The sequence below is a fragment of the Limulus polyphemus genome, unplaced genomic scaffold (genome assembly GCF_000517525.1).
Source record: "Limulus polyphemus unplaced genomic scaffold, Limulus_polyphemus-2.1.2 Scaffold1382, whole genome shotgun sequence".
Classification (NCBI taxonomy): Eukaryota; Metazoa; Arthropoda; class Merostomata; order Xiphosura; family Limulidae; genus Limulus; species Limulus polyphemus.
The window spans coordinates 52,173-72,157 of NW_013666992.1; the positions used below are offsets into that span (position 1 = coordinate 52,173).

The 19,985-nt window shown below is 34.4% G+C and overlaps 1 protein-coding gene across 4 annotated transcripts in view; it reads left to right on the plus strand.

Annotated features, from left to right (window-relative positions):
• The first annotated feature begins 1,455 nt into the window (after positions 1 to 1,455).
• LOC106463342 (cyclin-dependent kinase 2-interacting protein-like) overlaps positions 1,456 to 19,985 on the plus strand; it is a 24,462-nt gene continuing 5,932 nt past the window's right edge. For 2 of the 4 annotated variants that reach the window (XM_022390813.1, XM_022390812.1), the window contains exons 1-5: positions 1,456 to 1,664; positions 1,850 to 1,965; positions 2,455 to 2,614; positions 8,021 to 8,141; positions 8,229 to 8,394. In XM_022390813.1, the coding sequence (XP_022246521.1) occupies positions 1,893 to 1,965; positions 2,455 to 2,614; positions 8,021 to 8,141; positions 8,229 to 8,394 (520 nt within the window). In that variant the 5' untranslated portion in view covers positions 1,456 to 1,664; positions 1,850 to 1,892. Of the gene's footprint in view, positions 1,712 to 1,849; positions 1,966 to 2,454; positions 2,615 to 8,020; positions 8,142 to 8,228; positions 8,395 to 19,985 lie in introns of all 4 variants that reach the window. The other 2 variants (XM_013923365.2, XM_013923364.2) reach the window with 2 other exon arrangements.

A 19,985-nucleotide genomic window follows, 5' to 3' on the forward strand; every position in this document is an offset into this window, starting at 1 on the left:
AGTAATTGTTAATTTTCTATTCGTTTAATGTAAGTGGCTATTGTTCGGGACGAACAATACTAAGGAAGGGGCAGTGTTACGACAGCGGAAGTCACTTGACGCTAGTAACACGTCATGATATTCTCGAAGGTTCGTGAATGGTCGAGTGTTTACTAGATGTGTGGTATTCTTGTATATAAGTGCGCCAAACAATGGAATTGAAGGCCAGACAGAGACAGAGACGGACAATTGAGGCAAGCGCGGTAGTAGGCGTGAATCGTTCGTTGTGAATTATAGTGAATTATAGCGTTTGTTAAGTTATTAAAGTGACTGTGGAAATTAAGTGTTTTGCAAAGTTGTATTGAGAAAGAATAAACTAGTTTTATTTAAGGAAGGACTTGTATTGCTAAAGTTTTTCGGAAAGAATTTTTACGAGTAATTAACAAACGACCAGAGAAGTAACAACGCACTTTACTTACGGCTTGACTCGATTATATCGTTGTCAATTTATCTGCCGTCTTATATACTAAAATAGAGGGCGTCTAGCAAACGCTGGAACGTTCTGAGGTTCCCCGATCCTTCTAGAATCTCATCACGTGTTACCAGAGTCACGTGACTTCCGCTGTCGTAACAAAGGGCTTACAAAAAATAGTAGCAAGTGGCTCATATATCCAATCCTTAGCATCTTTCAAAACCCTTGGGGAAATATATCTGGCCCAGGGAGCCTTATCGTTCTTTAAACTTCCCAATTTTTTCTTAACACCTCAGAATCAATGAAGTCATCTTAGCAGAAATATGTTTAAAAACAATTTTAAATTGGTTTTGTAAAGTGATGTATAAGATTTTAAAAGTTTCCGAGTAATTTTTATATGTCATATCACATTTGGTTATAAAGAAATTATGGATGAGAAAAAATATCTGATTTGAAGTAACATTTTTTCATAATAATGATTAGTAATGGTAACATTGAAACACATAGCTTGAAACATTTTAAATTTGAATTTCACCTTAAAAGTTATAGGTTTCCTTTTTGGAGATACCTCCAGTGGCTATGGGCGTTGAGATTCAGCCCAAACCCCGGGGGCAGTAATATCATCGGGCCACCCTTTTATTCTATTTATTATCTTTTACTGATTTTTCATAAAAGAAACTTAGGTGGCAATTTCCTTGACGAATACATGAAAAAAATAGTAACCATTTTAGCTCATTAAGTAATATGCATTTTTAGTGAGCTTTGCAATTTCCCACTGCTGGGCCCCAGGGTAGCTGCCCCCCTCTCGTCAGCCCTGCCAGTGACACAGCGGAAAGCTTAAGAACTTATAATTCTAGGTTCGATTTCCGTGGTGGCACAGTGTTAACATATTAATGCGCTTAAAAACCAACAGACTAAAAACGCTCTATATTTTAAAAAACATAATTAATAATAATAATATTTTCGTTCAACAGATGTCAGTAGAGAAAGACCATAATCTCAAACCTATAAATAAGTTTTTTCTCCATAGGGTCAAATATGCTCTTAGTTTTTGAGTTTTTGCACATTCATGAAGTGTTCGTGTAGTTTGTTCTTGTGAATTTTTATAGATGTCCAAGACACGTTTAAAACATCAGTGTAATTTTTGTACTAGAGCATAGGCTACTGAAGATCACAAGAAAATATTAAGATGACAAAATTTATATCGGGAATGGTATATCTACAACATCAAAAATACAACTTATAAGTTATACTGTTAATGTTAGTGTTATACTATGGTGAAAAAATTTTAAAGACTGAAATGTTTATGATATAGAAAGTACTCATTGTTATCCTTAGTAAGCTGAAACCTTTTCCCTGATGGAAGTAGTATATATATATTTTTTTTTGCATTCTCAGGTGAATGTGCTGATTTTGCTTGGAATATAAAAATATAAGCAGAATGTCACAAAAAACCCACAAGAAAAATGCCTCAAGCTATAGTGGTAACAATTTAGATTTTTCTGTTGTTCAAGGTGAGGAAAATGTTTAGACATACGTATTTCACAATGAAAAGAAAAATGTTCTTATTTAATAGGTGCAAAACATTATATTGTTCTTTTTGTTGCAAAGTAAATATTTTTAAATCATCATGACAGTTTAAGGTGAACTAAGTTTGAATAATCATCATATTAAGTTAACATGAGTTATAAACATCAGCAAAGATTGAAATTAATAGTAAGTAAATCTGTATGTTAATTATTGGAACTTGTATATATGCTATAATATATAACCACACTATGCCATAAATTTGCATACTGTGCTATTAAAGAAAATAATTTTAAAAAATCTTATTAATGAACACACGGATGTATTAAAAACAATTAACTAGAATTACACAGTGTAAATCAAATTCAATTTAATAAGTGTGTGTGTATGTATTATTTCTAAAGATTTAGAACTACAGTGTATTCTGTATTTATGGTGGTTTAGTATTAAACACTAATAGAACTACATTTACACAGTTGGAAGATCTCCATCTTATACTGGAAATCTTACTGGAACTCCAAGAAAAGTGAAGGATAGTTGTGCTGATATATACAATCTCATTCAGAAATGGAATTGTTTAAATTGTACAGGAACAGAAATTCTAAAAAAGATTGCAAACTCAAAAATACAGTTTATGTAAGTATCATATTAAAGTTCATTGTTCTGTTTCTTTCAATGTAAGTTACGTGGGTTGAGGAAATGTATTTTACTCACAAGCTTTCTGTGTGATGGTTTTTAAGTGTTGACAGTAGCTTTATAAATTAAAATTACATGAAATCCTGTAAGAACTGACTTTTTATGAATAGTGTGTGTATGTATATATATAAATAAATGTTAAGTTAAAAATACTAAATTGAGAAGCTCAAAACATGAATGTTAATAAACCAAAATAAAAATAACATTGACTGCTTACTTACATAATTTAAGTTGATTTTTTTTTTAAAGAATATTCAAGATTTGTAATATTTTATGATTTATCTGTCAAGCTGTAATTTTAAATGTGTAGGAAGAAAAACCAAATAATACTGTAGTCATTCGAAGATTGTTTGTGTATGTGTGTGGAGAAATATCTTAGATCAAAATAAGAATACATATTTTTTTGTGAGCTGAAAGCAAAAGATAGAAGTTTCTTTAAATGTCATGCTTTTTCTATCTTTACTACTTTTTTAGATGATCTTCCAACACTTAACTAGCTTAACTAGGTAGTTGCTGTCCATTTCACCATTATTGTTCAGGAATACATACCATTTAATAATAGATGTATCATGTCTATTTTATTTTTTAAAAAAGTAACTTGGTGGCTTTGTTGTGTATAAAAATTTCAATATGCACACATTGAGTAAATCATAATTATTTTTTACTTATGAACAACATTTATTCACAAAGAGTGCAGTTTTGAATTGTTTAGAAGTAAAATATTTACATTTTGGTGTAAATGACACATGGAAAACACTTAGGATAAAAAGTAGATAAATCCCAATTTTTAAAAACCAATAATCAATTACTTTTGAAAGGTTAATCTTTCCACAAATAAAGAAAGAGGTTATTGAATTTTGATGACTTTGTTATTGGAAGTGAAACTATAATAATAAAAGTGTGTGTGTGTGTGTGACTGCCATAACTCGAAGAGGAAAGAACCTAGAATCTAGAAATTTTGCACTCATACTAAATGGACCCTGACGCACCTGGGTATTATTACTTATCCACATGAATGCGAGCATGTACATCTTTTTAATGAGGCAAGCTAGCAAAAAACCACATAGAAAAGAAGTGGTTCCTTATATTACAAATAGAAGTCACAGACAGACATGCTCTTTTATTATAGACTTATAGCCCATCAAAAATGATGAGGCAAGTACAATCACCCTACGTATAGCCCATCAAAAATGACGAGGCAAGTACTATCACCTCATAGTATACCCTGTAGTATATCAGTTAGATTAACAACTTATAATATATAGAAAAGTCAGTGTGTTTTGGTAACATTGCATTCCAACAATGGCTTTTATGTCATGTTACTTAGCAACAAAAGTATACCTAATATTGATGTTAATCTATGTACTGAAAGTATAAAATGAAATTTATAAACAAAACTGGAAAAATAGTTGTTGATTTCATAATTTAGAGTCTCTATTGATTAAAGAGGTTTGTTTTTTAATAAAAATGTCGATGATGTAACAGAAAACACCTTAATTCAGAAATGATTTAAGTTGGAAACTGGATCGATATTTTTACCTTCATGATAAATTTTATGCACTTGGCTCTAGGCTAGGTTATCTCACACTATTTCTTTATTTAGACTTATTTATTATTTTATTTATATTATACCAACATTCACTATACTTACAAGGTTTCACAGCTGCTTTGCACCCTCATCATTAAAATCGTAAAGGGCAAGTTGTAATGTATGCCAAAATTGAAACAGAGAGACTGCAATTCATTCGCATAAACCAAAAGAAGCTCCGAGTTGAAGACTATGTACATTTGTGGTATGCTAAAATAGGTTCAGGATACACACACTGACATAGTCATCTAGAACATATCAACCTAGTAACCCGAGCAAAGCCGGGTACTTTTGCTAGTAGTAGAATGAATTCACTTATTAAAATTTTAAGAAAGTACATGTATTTCAGAAATTCTTTAATTTACAGACTCCAAAATTTGAGTGCATTTTTAAAGGCTTAAAATGTATTACTTGTGGTAGAATACAGAGGCTAAGTATGTTATATTAAAATGATTTTGAAGCCTACCAGTCATCACCTTCAGTGTCACCATACCTGATCTCACACTATCTGAAAACTATGAATCTTGACAATAACCCTACAATGTAGTTTCAATTGCAAAAAAGCGCCATCACAAGACTGTCATGTCCAAAACACAACACTTCTCCATGGAGCTTTCCATAATTCATGAAGTGTGTGACAATAATGGTTTCCAACACCTGTTTCAGTATCCCACTCACACAGAAATCCCTAGGAAACTTGACAAATATGCTTAGTTTGTAATAGTAAGAATACCTGTTTCGTTTTCCAACAGTTGCAAGAGAGGTATGACTGAAAGCCATGTCTTGGTGAATCTATACCCTGTTGGCCTTGTTTGCAGATGGAGATTCTTCTTGATTATATTCCAAAACATACTTACCTCCTCTCACACTTATAGCTATTACTCTATTACCAGGGTTTCTTCCTTTGCCCATCTAAGCAGTGGTCTGATTTTTTCTCACTTGTTCCAGTCTTTATACCCCACTCAATTGCCTTTGGCTATATTTATTTTGTGACACTCTCCACTTATGTCAATGTGCCCTCTATCTTGGTATTGTATTTAAGTACCTTATTCATGTAATGTTATCACTTTTTCTCGACAAATGTCATGGGGTGCATATTCCAACAGTGAGGAATTCCAGGTTCTATGCATGGATGATGAGGCTTCCCTACACAATATTTTAGTCCTTCTTGTTCTTCAAAAGGCAATGCCTCATGGTCTGGGCTTATTAAGGAGAAAATTGTCAGGCTTCACTATAACAATTTTGTGGTGATGTCTTATGTTTCTCATCGAGGAGACACTTGGTTCAAGGCTCCTTGTTTTCAAATCTTGGACCTCTTTTTCTCAGGACCATTCCTATCAAATCATACTACTTGCCACATTCCATGGGTAATGCCTTTGGTAGCAAGTCAGTTGTCTCAATCCAAACAGATTTTCTTGACAGAATAGATGCTGCGTCACAAGGTTCTGTTGGATTGGCTCTCATTTTGCAAATCTGATTGGTAGGTTGGCCTCTCATTGGATCACCCAACTACTGAAAATTTGGTCTCCAGTACCTCACCTTTGGGCTTTGGCAATGGTGCATTCCGTCAGGACAAGACGGGATTACAACTCTAGGCCTTCCCTCCAATTCATTTGTTATCCAGGGTACTAAACATGATTTGTTGGGTACTGTTGATAGCACCAGATTAGCTGCTACACCCTGGTTTCTGCTTCTGTGGTACCTTCCGGAGTGTCCACCTATTCTTTGGCTGTCTGTGTGGAGGCAGTCATGATCTGACATAGTACACCCGGCTATCCAGAAGCTCAAGCTTCAGGCATAGAGGTTATGCAGTCTTTCGCACAGCATCGGGGTTTAATTTCTAAGGTTGTCATGTATCTGTCTCAATTTTTGCTTAGTCCAGAGATAAACATTTATCAATGGAAATGACACACACATATCAGAAATGGTTTATTGAGAGGAGGTTGAACCCACTTTGATCAGAAATACCAGTCATAACTCAATTTTTGACCAGGCTCTTTATCAGGGGTTTTTGCATTTTCCACAGTCACCCTATTTAAGGGGTCCTTATCGACTACCATTAAACTCTTGTGACTGCGACTACATATTCTTTGAGACCCCAGTACTCTCCCAATTCCTCAAGTTGTTTTGTGTCCTTGGTCCTAAATTACCATTCCAGTTACCTAACAGGCATATTAAGGTTACATTACATGTTCTTTCTCAACACCTGTTCATGATCTGATTCTTATATGCCATGTATCCCCTTTACCTGAAGTTTTATTTTTCGTGGCTGCTGACTTAGACATCATAGGTCGGATTGATTTGCACTGTTTGTCCACAGACCACTTTCTTATTCTCTCTACATCCTCAGACTAGTACTTTTTACCCAAGACACCATCAGACAGGGAAGAGGTTAAATCCTTTTCACCTATTCATATGATCACTATTTCTCACTTCTGTGTCCGATCAGATTTCGATCGTGATCACTTTCAGTGAGTGTCTTGAAGGTTTTGTTGCCTGTACTAATGCCTTTAGAGATGCTAGACAACAACATTTTATTCTGGCCTCTCTTTGAAGGTGAGGAATCTTCTGTGAGTCACGTCTAATCAGATTTGTCACTTTTCTATGGCTTAGTGACCCAGTTGAATTGTCCACTGGAGGACATTGGTGTGTGGACCACCCCAATACTTTTATCTCACATTATATATAGATATATATATATATAAAACCTAAAAAAATTATTTAATTTATTTTCTCAACATGCGAAATTTCAAAAGGCTTAGCAACCTCCGTCAAGTAGCAACCAAATATAAAGGTGGTAACTAGAAGAGATAATTATTTGCTTTACTTCTTTATTTACTGTTCTGTTTTTTAAGAAAAATAAGTTTAAGAATTTATTTCTAAATAGTAATAATCTATATACATATATATAATAATGGAAATGTCACTGTATTTTACAAAATACTAGTCTACTAAAACACAGCCAAGATAGGTCACTTTGTAAAGACTAAAGGTCAGTTTTATATTATTGGATACGGTAACATGAGAGCATGTGTGCTGTGTCATTGTAATTTCTGTGTTGTTAGCCAGGCACAGCTGGAAGATTAATATAATAAAAATAATAAATATATATATATATATATATATATATATCATCTGTGTTTGTCACACGACTTGCTTATTTGCTTATTAAAAATTGTTTTTGTATACTATACTCAACCCTGTACCGTATGTACTTTTTAAACATTTCTGAGATGGTCAATTCCAGGATCCTACTGAGAGGAGGATATTTTTTTGTGGTGACAGACAATGACATTTTTTAGAATGCCCTATAACATTTTATTTACATTTACATCTTTATTTTTAGCTTGAAACAGTATTTCATTTATGTTGTATATAGGATCTGTTCTTTGTTAACAAGAACAAATGGGGTAAAGTATTGAATAGACTTTTGTTCAAGTGAGATTTTAAAACTCAAAATCACACTAGTAAGAGATAGAAAACTTAAATTAACACAACAGGAAAAATGAATTTCCACATGTAAAAGATAGAAAATATTATATCAAAGATAGTCACTCTGTCGGCATTGCTACCTGGCAAGAAGCAGTTGCACTAAACTTTATGACATGAGCATAACTTTAATGAAATACTAATGAGTTTCAAACTTAACCATATATGACTAACAACATATTCCAATGATTCCAATGCAGAAGTATTTTCGAAAATTATGCATATAGTGTATTTTATTTAGTATGTCCTTTTTTCTTTCTTTTATCCAGTGAAGGTGAAAGGTATATAGATACCCACAATACATATGTAACCAGTTCTGAAGGAGCTGGAGATTTTCCTGTTGGCCTCGAAGACCTCTGTGACCTTTTACTACAAACACACCAACAAATGGTAAGAGTTGTAAAATAGAATATAGTGATATTATGTTTTGATGTGCGGTTCATTACATACTTCTTTCTTTTATTTTATCTATTTCAGAAGGAGACTGTCTCCAAACTAGAAAAGATTACTCGTCAGTTGGAAAATTTATGTAGGTTAACAGAAATGCAGAAGAGTACACATAAAAATGTTTCTGAAGAAGTAAATAAAGATCCAGAAATAATAGATGCTCCACTCTTTCTAACATGGAGCATGAGAAGCTTTTGTAAGTATTAACTGATCATAAATTCTTAGACTTGTATCCATTTATTCTAAATATACTACATAATACAAAAGAATATTGTAAAGATGCATCATTAAATGGAAATAGGTTTATATTTTCCCTGTATGTAAGATATTACCTAGAATATATGAGAAAATAAGTTAAAAGATTAATCTATCTAAGTTAATCTATCTCTGTAAGATAACCCTTCCATCCCTGCTATCAGTGTAGTAGCCCTCCTATCATGAGTATCCACATAATTTATTCCAAGTGGGGGCAAGCTATTGCAGAGCTCATGCCATTTGCCTTGACATTTGAATGCAATGCTCTGGCAGATTATGACTTATTTATATGAACCTAATTTCCCTAATTTTGTCATTTATATTTAAATAGTATTATTTTCTATTACATTTTTTTAAATAGATTATTCAAATAAATTTTCTTCTGAAGAAATTCCCCTGCCCCATTTTGTGTACTCCCATACCTCCTATAATCTCTTTCCAATAATAAAAGTTCATGTCCTGTTCGTTCTTTACATTTTCACAATATCCTTGTAATGACTGAAATAGTCATGAATTTCACCCTTCCATAACTTGTATATTCACACAATTTTCTTCTAAGTTTGTGATATGCTTTATGTAAATCCTCATATGTACTAGATCGTAGGTAGCTCTACTGTAAGGCAACTGCCTAGGGCAGTGGTTCCCAACATTTTCTTCACCAAGAACCCCTTTTATTATCATTTTTTCCCCACATACCCCATGTTTTTGAAAGATTCCGCCTACCCAACAAACTGTTTTTATTAACTTATAATTTTTTCATTCTCCCACTTTTCACTATCAAGTAAAAGACATATATAACTGAGTATGCAATTAAAAAGAACATCAGTATTAAAAAAACTTACTTGTTTAATGAGATGGTATTACCTACGTAGACCCCCAGGGGTCCGGGGACCCCAGGCTGGGAACCACTGGCCTAGGCCCTTGCACAAGACCACTATAAAGGTGGAATTTTTTTTAGCCTAGCAAAATCACTGCTCCTATTCTCACTAAAGGCATAGACTCAAATTTCCTTTCTTTTGCATGCTGAACACTGAGCATTTATACACTGTTATGCAGTGAAAGGGTTAAGATAAATATAGCAATGGTGAATAATGGTATCAAGTATCTTTTCCTGACAAGACTAATGTATGTATGTTTGACAAGGCTACTATCCATCAGGGTACAGGTACAGTCAGGAGACATTGAGGAAAAGTTTGTTGGAAATTTACCAGTAGAAAAAACTACAGCTGAAGAATTAACAAATTGCCTACTTTCACAAATCAACAACCTAGGACTGGACATCAAAAACTGCCGTGGACAAAGATATGATAATGTAGCTAACATGCGGGGAGAAAAAGGTGGGGTAAAAACAAAAATATGTGAATGTCACAGTTGGAATTTAGTGCTTGGTGATGCAGCAGTGTCTTGTACAAAGGCTAGATTATTTTGGTGTTTTGTAGAGGCTGTATACGTTATTTTCTGGTTCATGCAAAAAGTGGATTGTGTTAAAAGAAAGAGTAAATATTACTGTCAAGCTTTTGGCCAAAACCAGACGGTAATGCATGTGGAGAGTGTGAAGGCTGCCAGATATCAATTAAAAGATATTGCTGATTGCTTAGAAAAACTGTCAGAAATAAGCAGCAATCCAACATTTTGTAGTGAATGCAGTTTGATACAAGAAAAAATTTTGTCATAGGAGTGTGTACTTGTTTAAGTACTGTGGTACGATATTTTAGTGAAAATAAACCTAATTAGTAAAGTATGGCAATAGTGTAACATGCAGTTGGACACGGCATTGAAACATTTTGAATTTCTATGCTGGCTAGATGATTATAGAAGAAACAGGTTTGACTCTGCTATAGTGACTGCCAATGAAATAGCTGATGAAATGGGCATTCCGAGGAATTTTAAAGAAATTAGGCTATGTAAGAAAAAATACATTTTGATTACAAGTGTCCATATGAAACTAGTGCTAACCCTGCAGACATTTTGAGAACTGAATATTTTAATGTCATCATTGACATGATTCATGCAAGTGCTGAACCTTGATTTGAGGGGTTAAAACCTACCACACCAATTTTGATTTTCTCTACAATATTTCATCTTTAAAGAACAAGTTCGATGAAGAACTTTTACAGTGTTGTAGAAAACTACAAGTGCTACTTATGCTGTCTGAGTCATCCGACTCTGATGTAAATGCCAAAGAATTATTTGAGGAACTAAGAGTGTGTACCAGGACTGTACCTCCAAATATAGACAATTGTGATTCACTAAATAATATTATAGATAATAATTTAATTTAAGTTTATCCTAACATTTATGTAGCATTAAGAATTATAATAACAATTCTGGTTACAGTTGCTTCAGCAGAAAGATCTTTCTCAAAATTGAAATTAATAAAAATTTACTTAAGATCGACTATGTGTGAAAAGAGGTTACCGTCATTGGCTATTCTGTGTATTGAACATAATTTGGCTTCAAAATTTGATTATTCCTCTGTTATAGATGAATTTAGTACTACCAAATGCAGAAAAATAAAATTGTAATTGTACCTATACAGTAAATTGTTGTGATCTTATAATGATGTTTTATTTCACTTAATATCTGAAATTTTTTCTCACATCAAGAAGCCTCATGTATGACTTTTACCTAGGGTGTCTGGAAAAACTGGGTGGTGGTTTTCTTAAATTTGTTTCTTTGTATCATAACAGTAGGTTATGTGGTTGATATCTTACTCAGTTGTAAATTTATATTACATTTAAGATTTTCCCCAGAAAAAGTCAATTTTCAGACATCATTAAACATAGTTATGCTCAATTAATAATAACTTTTTTTAGGAATGCTGAAAGACTGCATCTGAAATCTAAGAATAAACTACATTGATATTGTGTGAATGAATGTAAAGATTTTAAAGTGTTCCATAATTTTCTTCATTTCAAGGTTTCTAACCCTCAATTTTACTATTCAAGACAGAATCATAAAGTACAAATTGAGTTACCTAATTTTGAAATTAGACAAAAAAAAAATACACTTATTTAAATCATTAACTATATAATTTCTAGAGGCATTTAAGTTGTTGGAAAATAAGTTTTTAGACTATATATTTGAAACATTTCATTAAGTTACAAAACAATAAGTTTCTGAAGGCTAGAAATTGGTTAAGCTTTACAACTTTAGGTGAAAGTTTAACAGAAAATCTTGATAAAGTAATATTTAATTGTACAAAATGTGTTATATGACATGGGGAAAAAAGGTTCTGATACAATTACTTACCTCCACTCCAATTACAGCTATTCTTGATTTGACTGCCCTCTAGTGTGCAAATTTTCACTTGCCACTAGCCTTGAACTCTCACCTAATTTCATGTGTATACCACTTGGTTCAGCTACATTTTAAGCATGCAATTTAACATGTGACAACCCTCCACCAATAGGAGTGCGACACACTCTTCTATCGCAGCTGATTCCCTCTATACAGTTGAACCCAATCTTCAAATCTCAATTTGGAATGACAGTTTTAAGACCTAGTGCTTGATTTCAAACTTTTTTTTCTTCAGTGCATTTTTAAAATATTCAGTTTATAATCCACTATTGAGTTTGATTTCTTTATTTGATTGTGAATTCTATTTCTCACTCAATTACTGGTAGTCAGTCAGTATTTTTGAATTCACAATTTACTATTACAACTATACTGGCTACGAATGGTACCGGCATTCAACACCCCACAACAATGGCTGCAGGTGCTGCATTATTGGTGGAGGAAGTGTCAGTTGTAGTTCATCGAAAGATAGCCTTTTTTATGCGGGTCAAGGGATCTTCCATTCTACAAGCAAATCTGCCACTGTCTGAGGACTTCAATCAGGATGATGCAGACTTGGACGGCTCCCCCTCCCCAATTCCTTTGCTGTGCAGGCACGTTGTCAGCCTGTTGAAGCACCTAGACCTCAGTCACCATTTTTAGACTTGATATCACAGGTATGTTTTATCATTGTCACCCATGTCAGTTGATCCCTCGCCTTCCATACTAACTACAGCATCTAGTTCTGAGTTTTTGATTCCCCCTTTGCCTGATATTGGGGTCTATGCCAAATGATTTGCAGATCAATAACATGAGAGGGTTAGAATGTCATGTTTCCATGTACTGCAGAGGGTACCTATTCCTTCTACCTGTCTGGATGGCCATGTCTTCACAGATTACTCGTTGTCAGGATGGGGTGCATGCTGAATTATGCAGGAGATCTTGGGCCATTGGCATCAATAGGAGTTAGATCTTTATATCAACCTTTTGGTACTCTATCCCAGTCATTATGTTCCCACACTCTAGATCTCCTCTTCTGGGCTCACAGACATCAAATTTATTTGCTGGCTTGTCATATACTGGATTGTCTTTCCTGTCCTAACAAGACTGTTCCCAAGGAGTGGTCTCCCAACCCCCAACTATTCTGATTGCTATGTTATCAGTTGGATACTTCCCAATTAGGTGCATTTGTCTCTCATTTGAATTCCAACCTTCCTCTCTTTTTGTCCCCAGTTTCACATCCTTTGGCTTTGGCCATGGATGCATTCAGCCAGGATTTTAAGGGCCTTTCCTTTATGCATATTCTAGCATCTGTCTTTTTACCCTGAGTCATTTTCTCTCATCCAATCCACTACATGTTGAGTCCTTCTTGTGGCAACTTTCTGCATGGCTTAACTGTGGTTTTCATCCCTGCCCCTTGTCCAGGAACAACCTCCATTACCTTTCCCTCTCTCCTGGTCCCTCCTTTGGCAATCTTATGCAGGAGTACTTCATCCCTCTGTTCCCACATTCCAGCTTTTCAAGTAGCTTTTGTCCAGTCCCTCGCGAGGGGTTCAGAACTATCCACATGTGTAGGAAACCTGTTGTCTCTCACTGTCCATCTATGTCTGTGTATCAATGTAAGTGGGGAATATTCTCCTCATCCTCTCCATCCCTTTCTCAGATACCTATTTTTACATGGTTGTTTGACAAGGGTCTGTCCTTTTCAACTGTTGTGGGGTATAGGGCGGCCCTGTCATCTCCCTTTCATTTTTGCCGTGTGTTTTCCTCTCCAGTTGTGTCCCTTCTTTTCATACCCAAATATTACTCCTGCTCTGATCCAGAATGTCTCCTGTGTCCAGTCCGTGGTTTATGGTGTTAAGTGACATGCACAGCACCCTTACATGGCTCTTGCTCCTGTTTGCTTATCCATTGGAATCCAGCCATTTCTCATGATATTTCTCATATCACCCTTATTGGTTGGGTTCATCAGGTTATCCATATTGCGTATTCCTCCCTTTCTCCTGAATCTTGCCAATTGTTCTGTATATTGTTCCATCTGATCCATCATTTTCCAATGTCCCTGGTCGTTCATTTCCATCATTCTTTGGAGTAGTTTTTTCAAGCTGGTGTGTGGACTGCTCCTGATATCAGCTGGATATCATCTTCCCCCAGTTGCCATTTTCCATACATCAGTACAACTGATAAATTATTTTTGTTTGATTTTTTCCATCTATTTTGCAGTTTCCTCCTCCAGCTAGGAAACCTCCCTCCTAGCACTACCTAGATGTCGGTCCCTGGGTGACTGGTTTTGGTTGGAACTGGACCAGCCAACATAACCCCTCACATGTGAGTGGGCTGAAAACTTCCTCCTACCACAGACTGGATGCTACATCCCCAATACTGATTGTTTTTGGACTGGAATTGATTCTCCATGCAGCATTTCCATCTTCCTGATGTTGTCTGAATGTACAATCACGGGGTTTATTGTTCCAGGGTGTGTTGGATTTGCACACATGTTAGTTTAGGTTCTCATAAAAGAGGCTCTTTTTCCTTTCTGGTTCCCATGCCTGAGATGAATAGTTGAGGACCCTCCTCTTGCCAGGGGCTGGTCGAGTTCCTCCTGGTGCCACTGGTCTGGACTGAGGTTGACCTCCCAATTACAGGCCGACATGCCCTAGCCACTCTACACACACTCCTCTTCCTTTTGGATTTAGGCTGGATCACTTGTTCCACCCTTTGATTGTGACACAACTCCAGTTGGCTACACTTGAGCAAAGAGTATACTTGGTTCAGATGTGGTGTGGTCTTCTACAGATACGTTTCCTCTGCATAGAGGTGGCACACTCCATGGGTTCTCTTCATATACTTTTGAAGCATGCTTATCTAGTTAATTTTACACAAGTCACTCCACCTGTTCAATGCGGGATCCTAGAGGGAATCAGCTGTGATAAGAGGGTGTGTCGCACTCCCATTGACAGAGGGTTGTCATATGCTAATTTGCATGCTTAAATGCAGCTGAACTATGTGGTATGCATGTAGAAATAGGTGGGAGTTCAAGGCTAGTGATGAGCAAATATTTCCACATTAGAGGGCAATCAAATGGAGAATAGCTGTAACTGTGATAGGAGGTACTGTATTTTTTGGAATATAAGATGCACTGGTGTATAAGATGCACTCTTATTTTGAAGACAAAGTTTTGGGGGAAAAAAGCTACAGTTGCATTTGAAAGATTTTCTATTGAACAAAAATTCAATTTGATACTTTAAAAATTAGTATATACAAGTAGTATATAGTAAACACAAAAGAGCTCAAAACATCAAAATAAGAAAATACTGTATCAAAACAAAATGTTTACTGTTATTTAGTTTGGTTCAAAACCTACAAAATCTTCATTGCTTTCACTGTAATTTATTTTTTATTATTTAGAGAGCATTATAAATAGTTATGTTTTTAAAAGAAAAAAACTACTACTATTATAAAAAACACATTCAATTGAACTAAACTATGCATGCCTATTTAAATATATTTAGACATGGCTTGGCAAAATCTGCTTGCGTCCTATACACCGAAGGTATGAATAATATATATGTATATGTACGATATATAACATCAAATTTTGGGGTAGAAAAAAAAGTGCGTCTTATACACCGAAAAATACGGTATTATGACTTGGATGATGGTAGAAGCAACTACAGTTCTCTGCTTCGATATTCCTTACCTTGCCAACTTGAATTTTTGTATGACTTATAAGTCGAAAAATACGGTATTATGACTTGGCTTATGGTAGAAGCAACTAGCAACTACAGTTCTCTGCTTCGATATTCCTTACCTTGTTAACTTGAATTTTTGTATGACTTATAAGCCGAAAACTTCTATATGAGTGGTGAATTGAGGTGCTAAAATATGCCTTAGTTGCAACTGCTAGAGGGTTAGCCGTTTAGTTCAGCTGATGAAACACTCGCCTGTTGGGCGAGAGCTTATCGAATCCGAGATAAGAAAAAAAAATCCAAAATCACAAAACATGCTTATAGCAATACCCTGATAAAGGTTTTTGCACCTTTTTTTTTAACATGTCAATCGCCATAATTCAATGTTACATCAACAAGTAAATAACATTTACATCTGTGGGACAAACGACGGTGTTCAATTTTAGGATTCAATTCAAGATGAACGTTTATTATTAAACCAGTTTATAGAAATCAAGTTTTTACCAACACCTGCATAATGTTGTGCAAATCAAGTTTTTATCTAAGCCTACATAAAGTTATGTAAGACAAGCTTTAGCTCAACCTATATAAAGTTGTATAAATCAAGTTTTTACCTAAGCCTACATAAAGTTATGTAAGACAAGCTTTAGCCCAACCTATATAAAGTTGTATAAATCAAGTTTTTACCTAAGCCTACATAAAGTTATGTAAGACAAGCTTTAGCCCAACCTATATAAAGTTGTATAAATCAAGTTTTTACCTAAGCCTACATAAAGTTATGTAAGACAAGCTTTAGCCCAACCTATATAAAGTTGTATAAATCAAGTTTTTACATCGACCTCTTTAATGATAATGAAATGGAATAACGTAGCTTCAATTTAAAACTGTAATATAGAAACTACGTTTTATTAAATGGTATTGGCTTTCTTGAAAAACAAACTGTGGTAATACCAAAAGATGTAGGCATATATATAGAAAATAAATTTTATTGCCTGGTAATTGAAACTTGTATGCTTTAACTATACGTTAAAAAGTCAATGTTTACACAGAAGTTTTCTACTATAATTACTTAATTGTCTGGAGAAATTTGAAAATCAAGCTACTAAAGCCGTACTAAAATGAGGGATTTGGATAGAGAAGCACGTATCCAGCAGGATTTTATTTGTTTATAAATTAATGGGTAGGGGCATTGATGGTTTTTTCATGTACGGTCGCTGAAAACTTTGAAACTCATCACGGTAGAACAGAGAATGAGGCGATTGATTGAAGTGTTTAGTGAAACGAAAATGTAATTTTCTTAATTAGTTATTAATAGTATCTTTCAAACAAGTTAGCATTTATTAATTTTTTTTTGTAGAAATCTTGAGGGACCGACGTTTTGTTCGACATCAACAATGATGATAATTGGGTTCGAATTTTCGAAATGACACATTAGTCGAGAAAAACAAACAAAAAACGTAATTTATGATATCTTATACATTTCCTGTTGTTTTTTTTTTCCTGGTGTGTTTGTGTTTTTATTTTTATGATATCTTATAAATTTTCTTGTTGTTGTTTTTCCTGGTGTGTTTGTGTTTTTATTTTTATGATATCTTATAAATTTTCTTGTTGTTGTTTTTCATGATGTGTTTGTGTTTTTATTTTTATGATATCTTATACAACTTCTTTTAAGAAAGTGATAGTTTTTCTTTATCAAGAAAAGAATAGTTAATTAATATGTATTTTTCAAATATTTGGGGCTAAGCATATAACCTAATGGTTAAATGCCAGGCTGCGTCATGGAAGGACCAAGGTTCGCTGAACAAGAACCGTAACTTTCAGCTGCGTTCACGCTGAAAGAGTGAAATCCAATCTCGCTATTCAATTCAGCGCCGGGCAAAGTCCGTGTTTCAATACTTCAAAATTCATAAATTTCCTATTTTCCTCTTCTCTCGACGAGTCAGCGGTTAGTTTACGGGCTTACAACGCTAAAATCCGGGATTCGATTTCCCACAGTGGATACGGCAAATAGCTCAATGTGGCTTTTCTGTAAAACAAATAATCGAACCTATTTTCCTGTTTCTTCGGTGATTAAACGGTTAGTTTACGGACACACAATGCTAACATCCAGGAGAGTTTAAATAACTATTATGTTTATATAATGATTTTAGTCTGACGACAATATTTTAAAGCGTAGAGAAAACTTCACAAAACTGAGTAAATTGCTTGCTATTATTGTTTATCATAGTTTTTCAAGTCTTAGACGACCAGTAGTGAATATTCTGCTATTAAACAACATTTCTACTCATTTATACGTCTAGAATATACGGGAGAATATTGTAAGATTAGTAATTCAATATTAAAAACAATAATACTACCAAAGTATAAGTTATATTAGTTGATGATAAGTCATTCAATTTCGACCGTGTTGCAACTGGAGGTTTCTTAGTCATCTGGAACTTTGTATAAAAATATTTAGGCTACTGAATTATCGTATGATGCTTAATGGAGGAAATTTGTACATCTTGAAAATTAGAACATTAAAAAAATTCGATGTTTAAGTACTAGAACACTCATAATAAGACGCAAAGTTTTTGACTTGTGTGGTGAAAGCGCTTTACTCAGTTTAAAAGTCTGACTGTATGGTAAAAGTGCTTTACCCAGTTTAAAGCTCGGACTGTACGATAAAAGTGCTTTACCCAGTTTAAAGCTCTGACTGTACGGTAAAAGTTCTTTACCCAGTTTAAACCCTGGACTGTATGGTAAAAGTGCTTTAACCAGTTTATAGCTCTGACTGAGTATTTCTGGAGGCAGACGAACAAATTGTACGTGACTGTATTATGTTATTAACTGTTGAGGATTGTCGTCGAGATATTATCGCGCGGGAAACGCTCCTGACGACAAGATCCACATATGAAGTACCTGCACGTCTAAAAATTCAGGATTTATGCCAAAGGTTTGTTTTGTTTTCGTTGGGAGGCCTGTATGTTACTCTTGCAACATTCCTCTCTGTAACACAAAGCACGTAATATCCATGCAGGGCCTCAAAGTACTCACATTAATATCTTTGAATGCACAGCTTAGAACCTAGATCCAAACCTTTTGGAACCTATCTTGGGTTATCCGAAGGGCCTAATTTCAAAACATAGCTTACAATCTTTCACTTATAATTAGCTGAACAGAGCTTTTGTAATAGTCATCGAGCGAAATTGATACTGTAAGAACCTGGTTGAAAATATGGCTCTAAAAACAGCACCCGCAACTCAGGTCATCTTATTAGGACAGTGGTCACCTCGCAACTTCTGCATGATTAACAGTTCAGGTACGTTTGGTAAAAGAGCGTATGCTATCAATCATGATTTGGTATTTATTCTATTAATACTGGAAAATTATTTTGCAAATTTGGAACTACTAGTTGGTGATTCTTAGTACAAAGTACACAATGAGTTGTATGCATTCAGTCCACCACGGAGAATCAAACTTACTGCTGACCCATCGAGGACAGAATTATGAGACTGTGCTTGCTTCTTTTTCTAGAGGAAGTTTTCAAGCCTATTTTAAGTATCGCATAATTCTGCAAGAACCTTGAACATTAAATAGGTTATTGAAACATAATTTGATTTGTTAATTGAAAATATCACTTCTTTAGCATTCTTATCATTTTACTCACCGATTGGTTTATTCTTTCAAATTCATATTCAACATATATTTTGAAATTGCTATTGATCCGAATTTTTGCTGAATGAATGGTAAGATAATTGAAATTTTCAATCAGAACGCCACTTTATGGGCACTTGAGCTAAATATCTAGAACATATATCCGTATGATTCAGAAATAATCGTCCTTTATTTTGACCTACCAGAGAGAAAGGGTAGTCAATCAGCAGTATTTGCACCAAAAGTGCATAGTCTGTTCTTTAAACCGCTTAGCGACAATGAATATCAATTTTATAACATGATCCCAAGACCTCACGGGCCGCAGCCCGATACTCTAACCTCTAGGTCATGACTGGCCAGCAAAGTAAGAGAGAATTTGGTTCTATGCATCTACTATGTTTATACAAGGATTGAGTAACTAGTCTATAGAAAATAAATGTAAAATTTGGACAAAGTTTATTCCTAATACTTAGTTATAGTGTTCAAACAAATAATTATTTGGATATCTTGAAGAGTAGTAGTCACCTACAGCTCAAGTCAGGCCCAAGTCTGACAGACTACATAGGTCTTAATAAAATGGCCAGCCAGTGCATAGGTGAGATTTTCATCGAATTATAATGGTTGCCTTGGTGGGCATACTGAATGAAATTCATAGTTTTAAATATGATTCTTTTATATTTCTAAAAAAAATATATATTATTTTTTCAAAATTGGATTTATCACTTTTAATGTTGATTTGCAGTTAAATAGATATGTAAATAATTTTAACCATCAGATATATAAATAATTTTAACCATTAGATATATAAATAATTTTAGCCATTAGATATGTAAATAATTTTAGCCATTAGATATATAAATAATTTTAACCATTAGATATATAAATAATTTTAGCCATTAGATATGTAAATAATTTTAGCCATTAGATATAT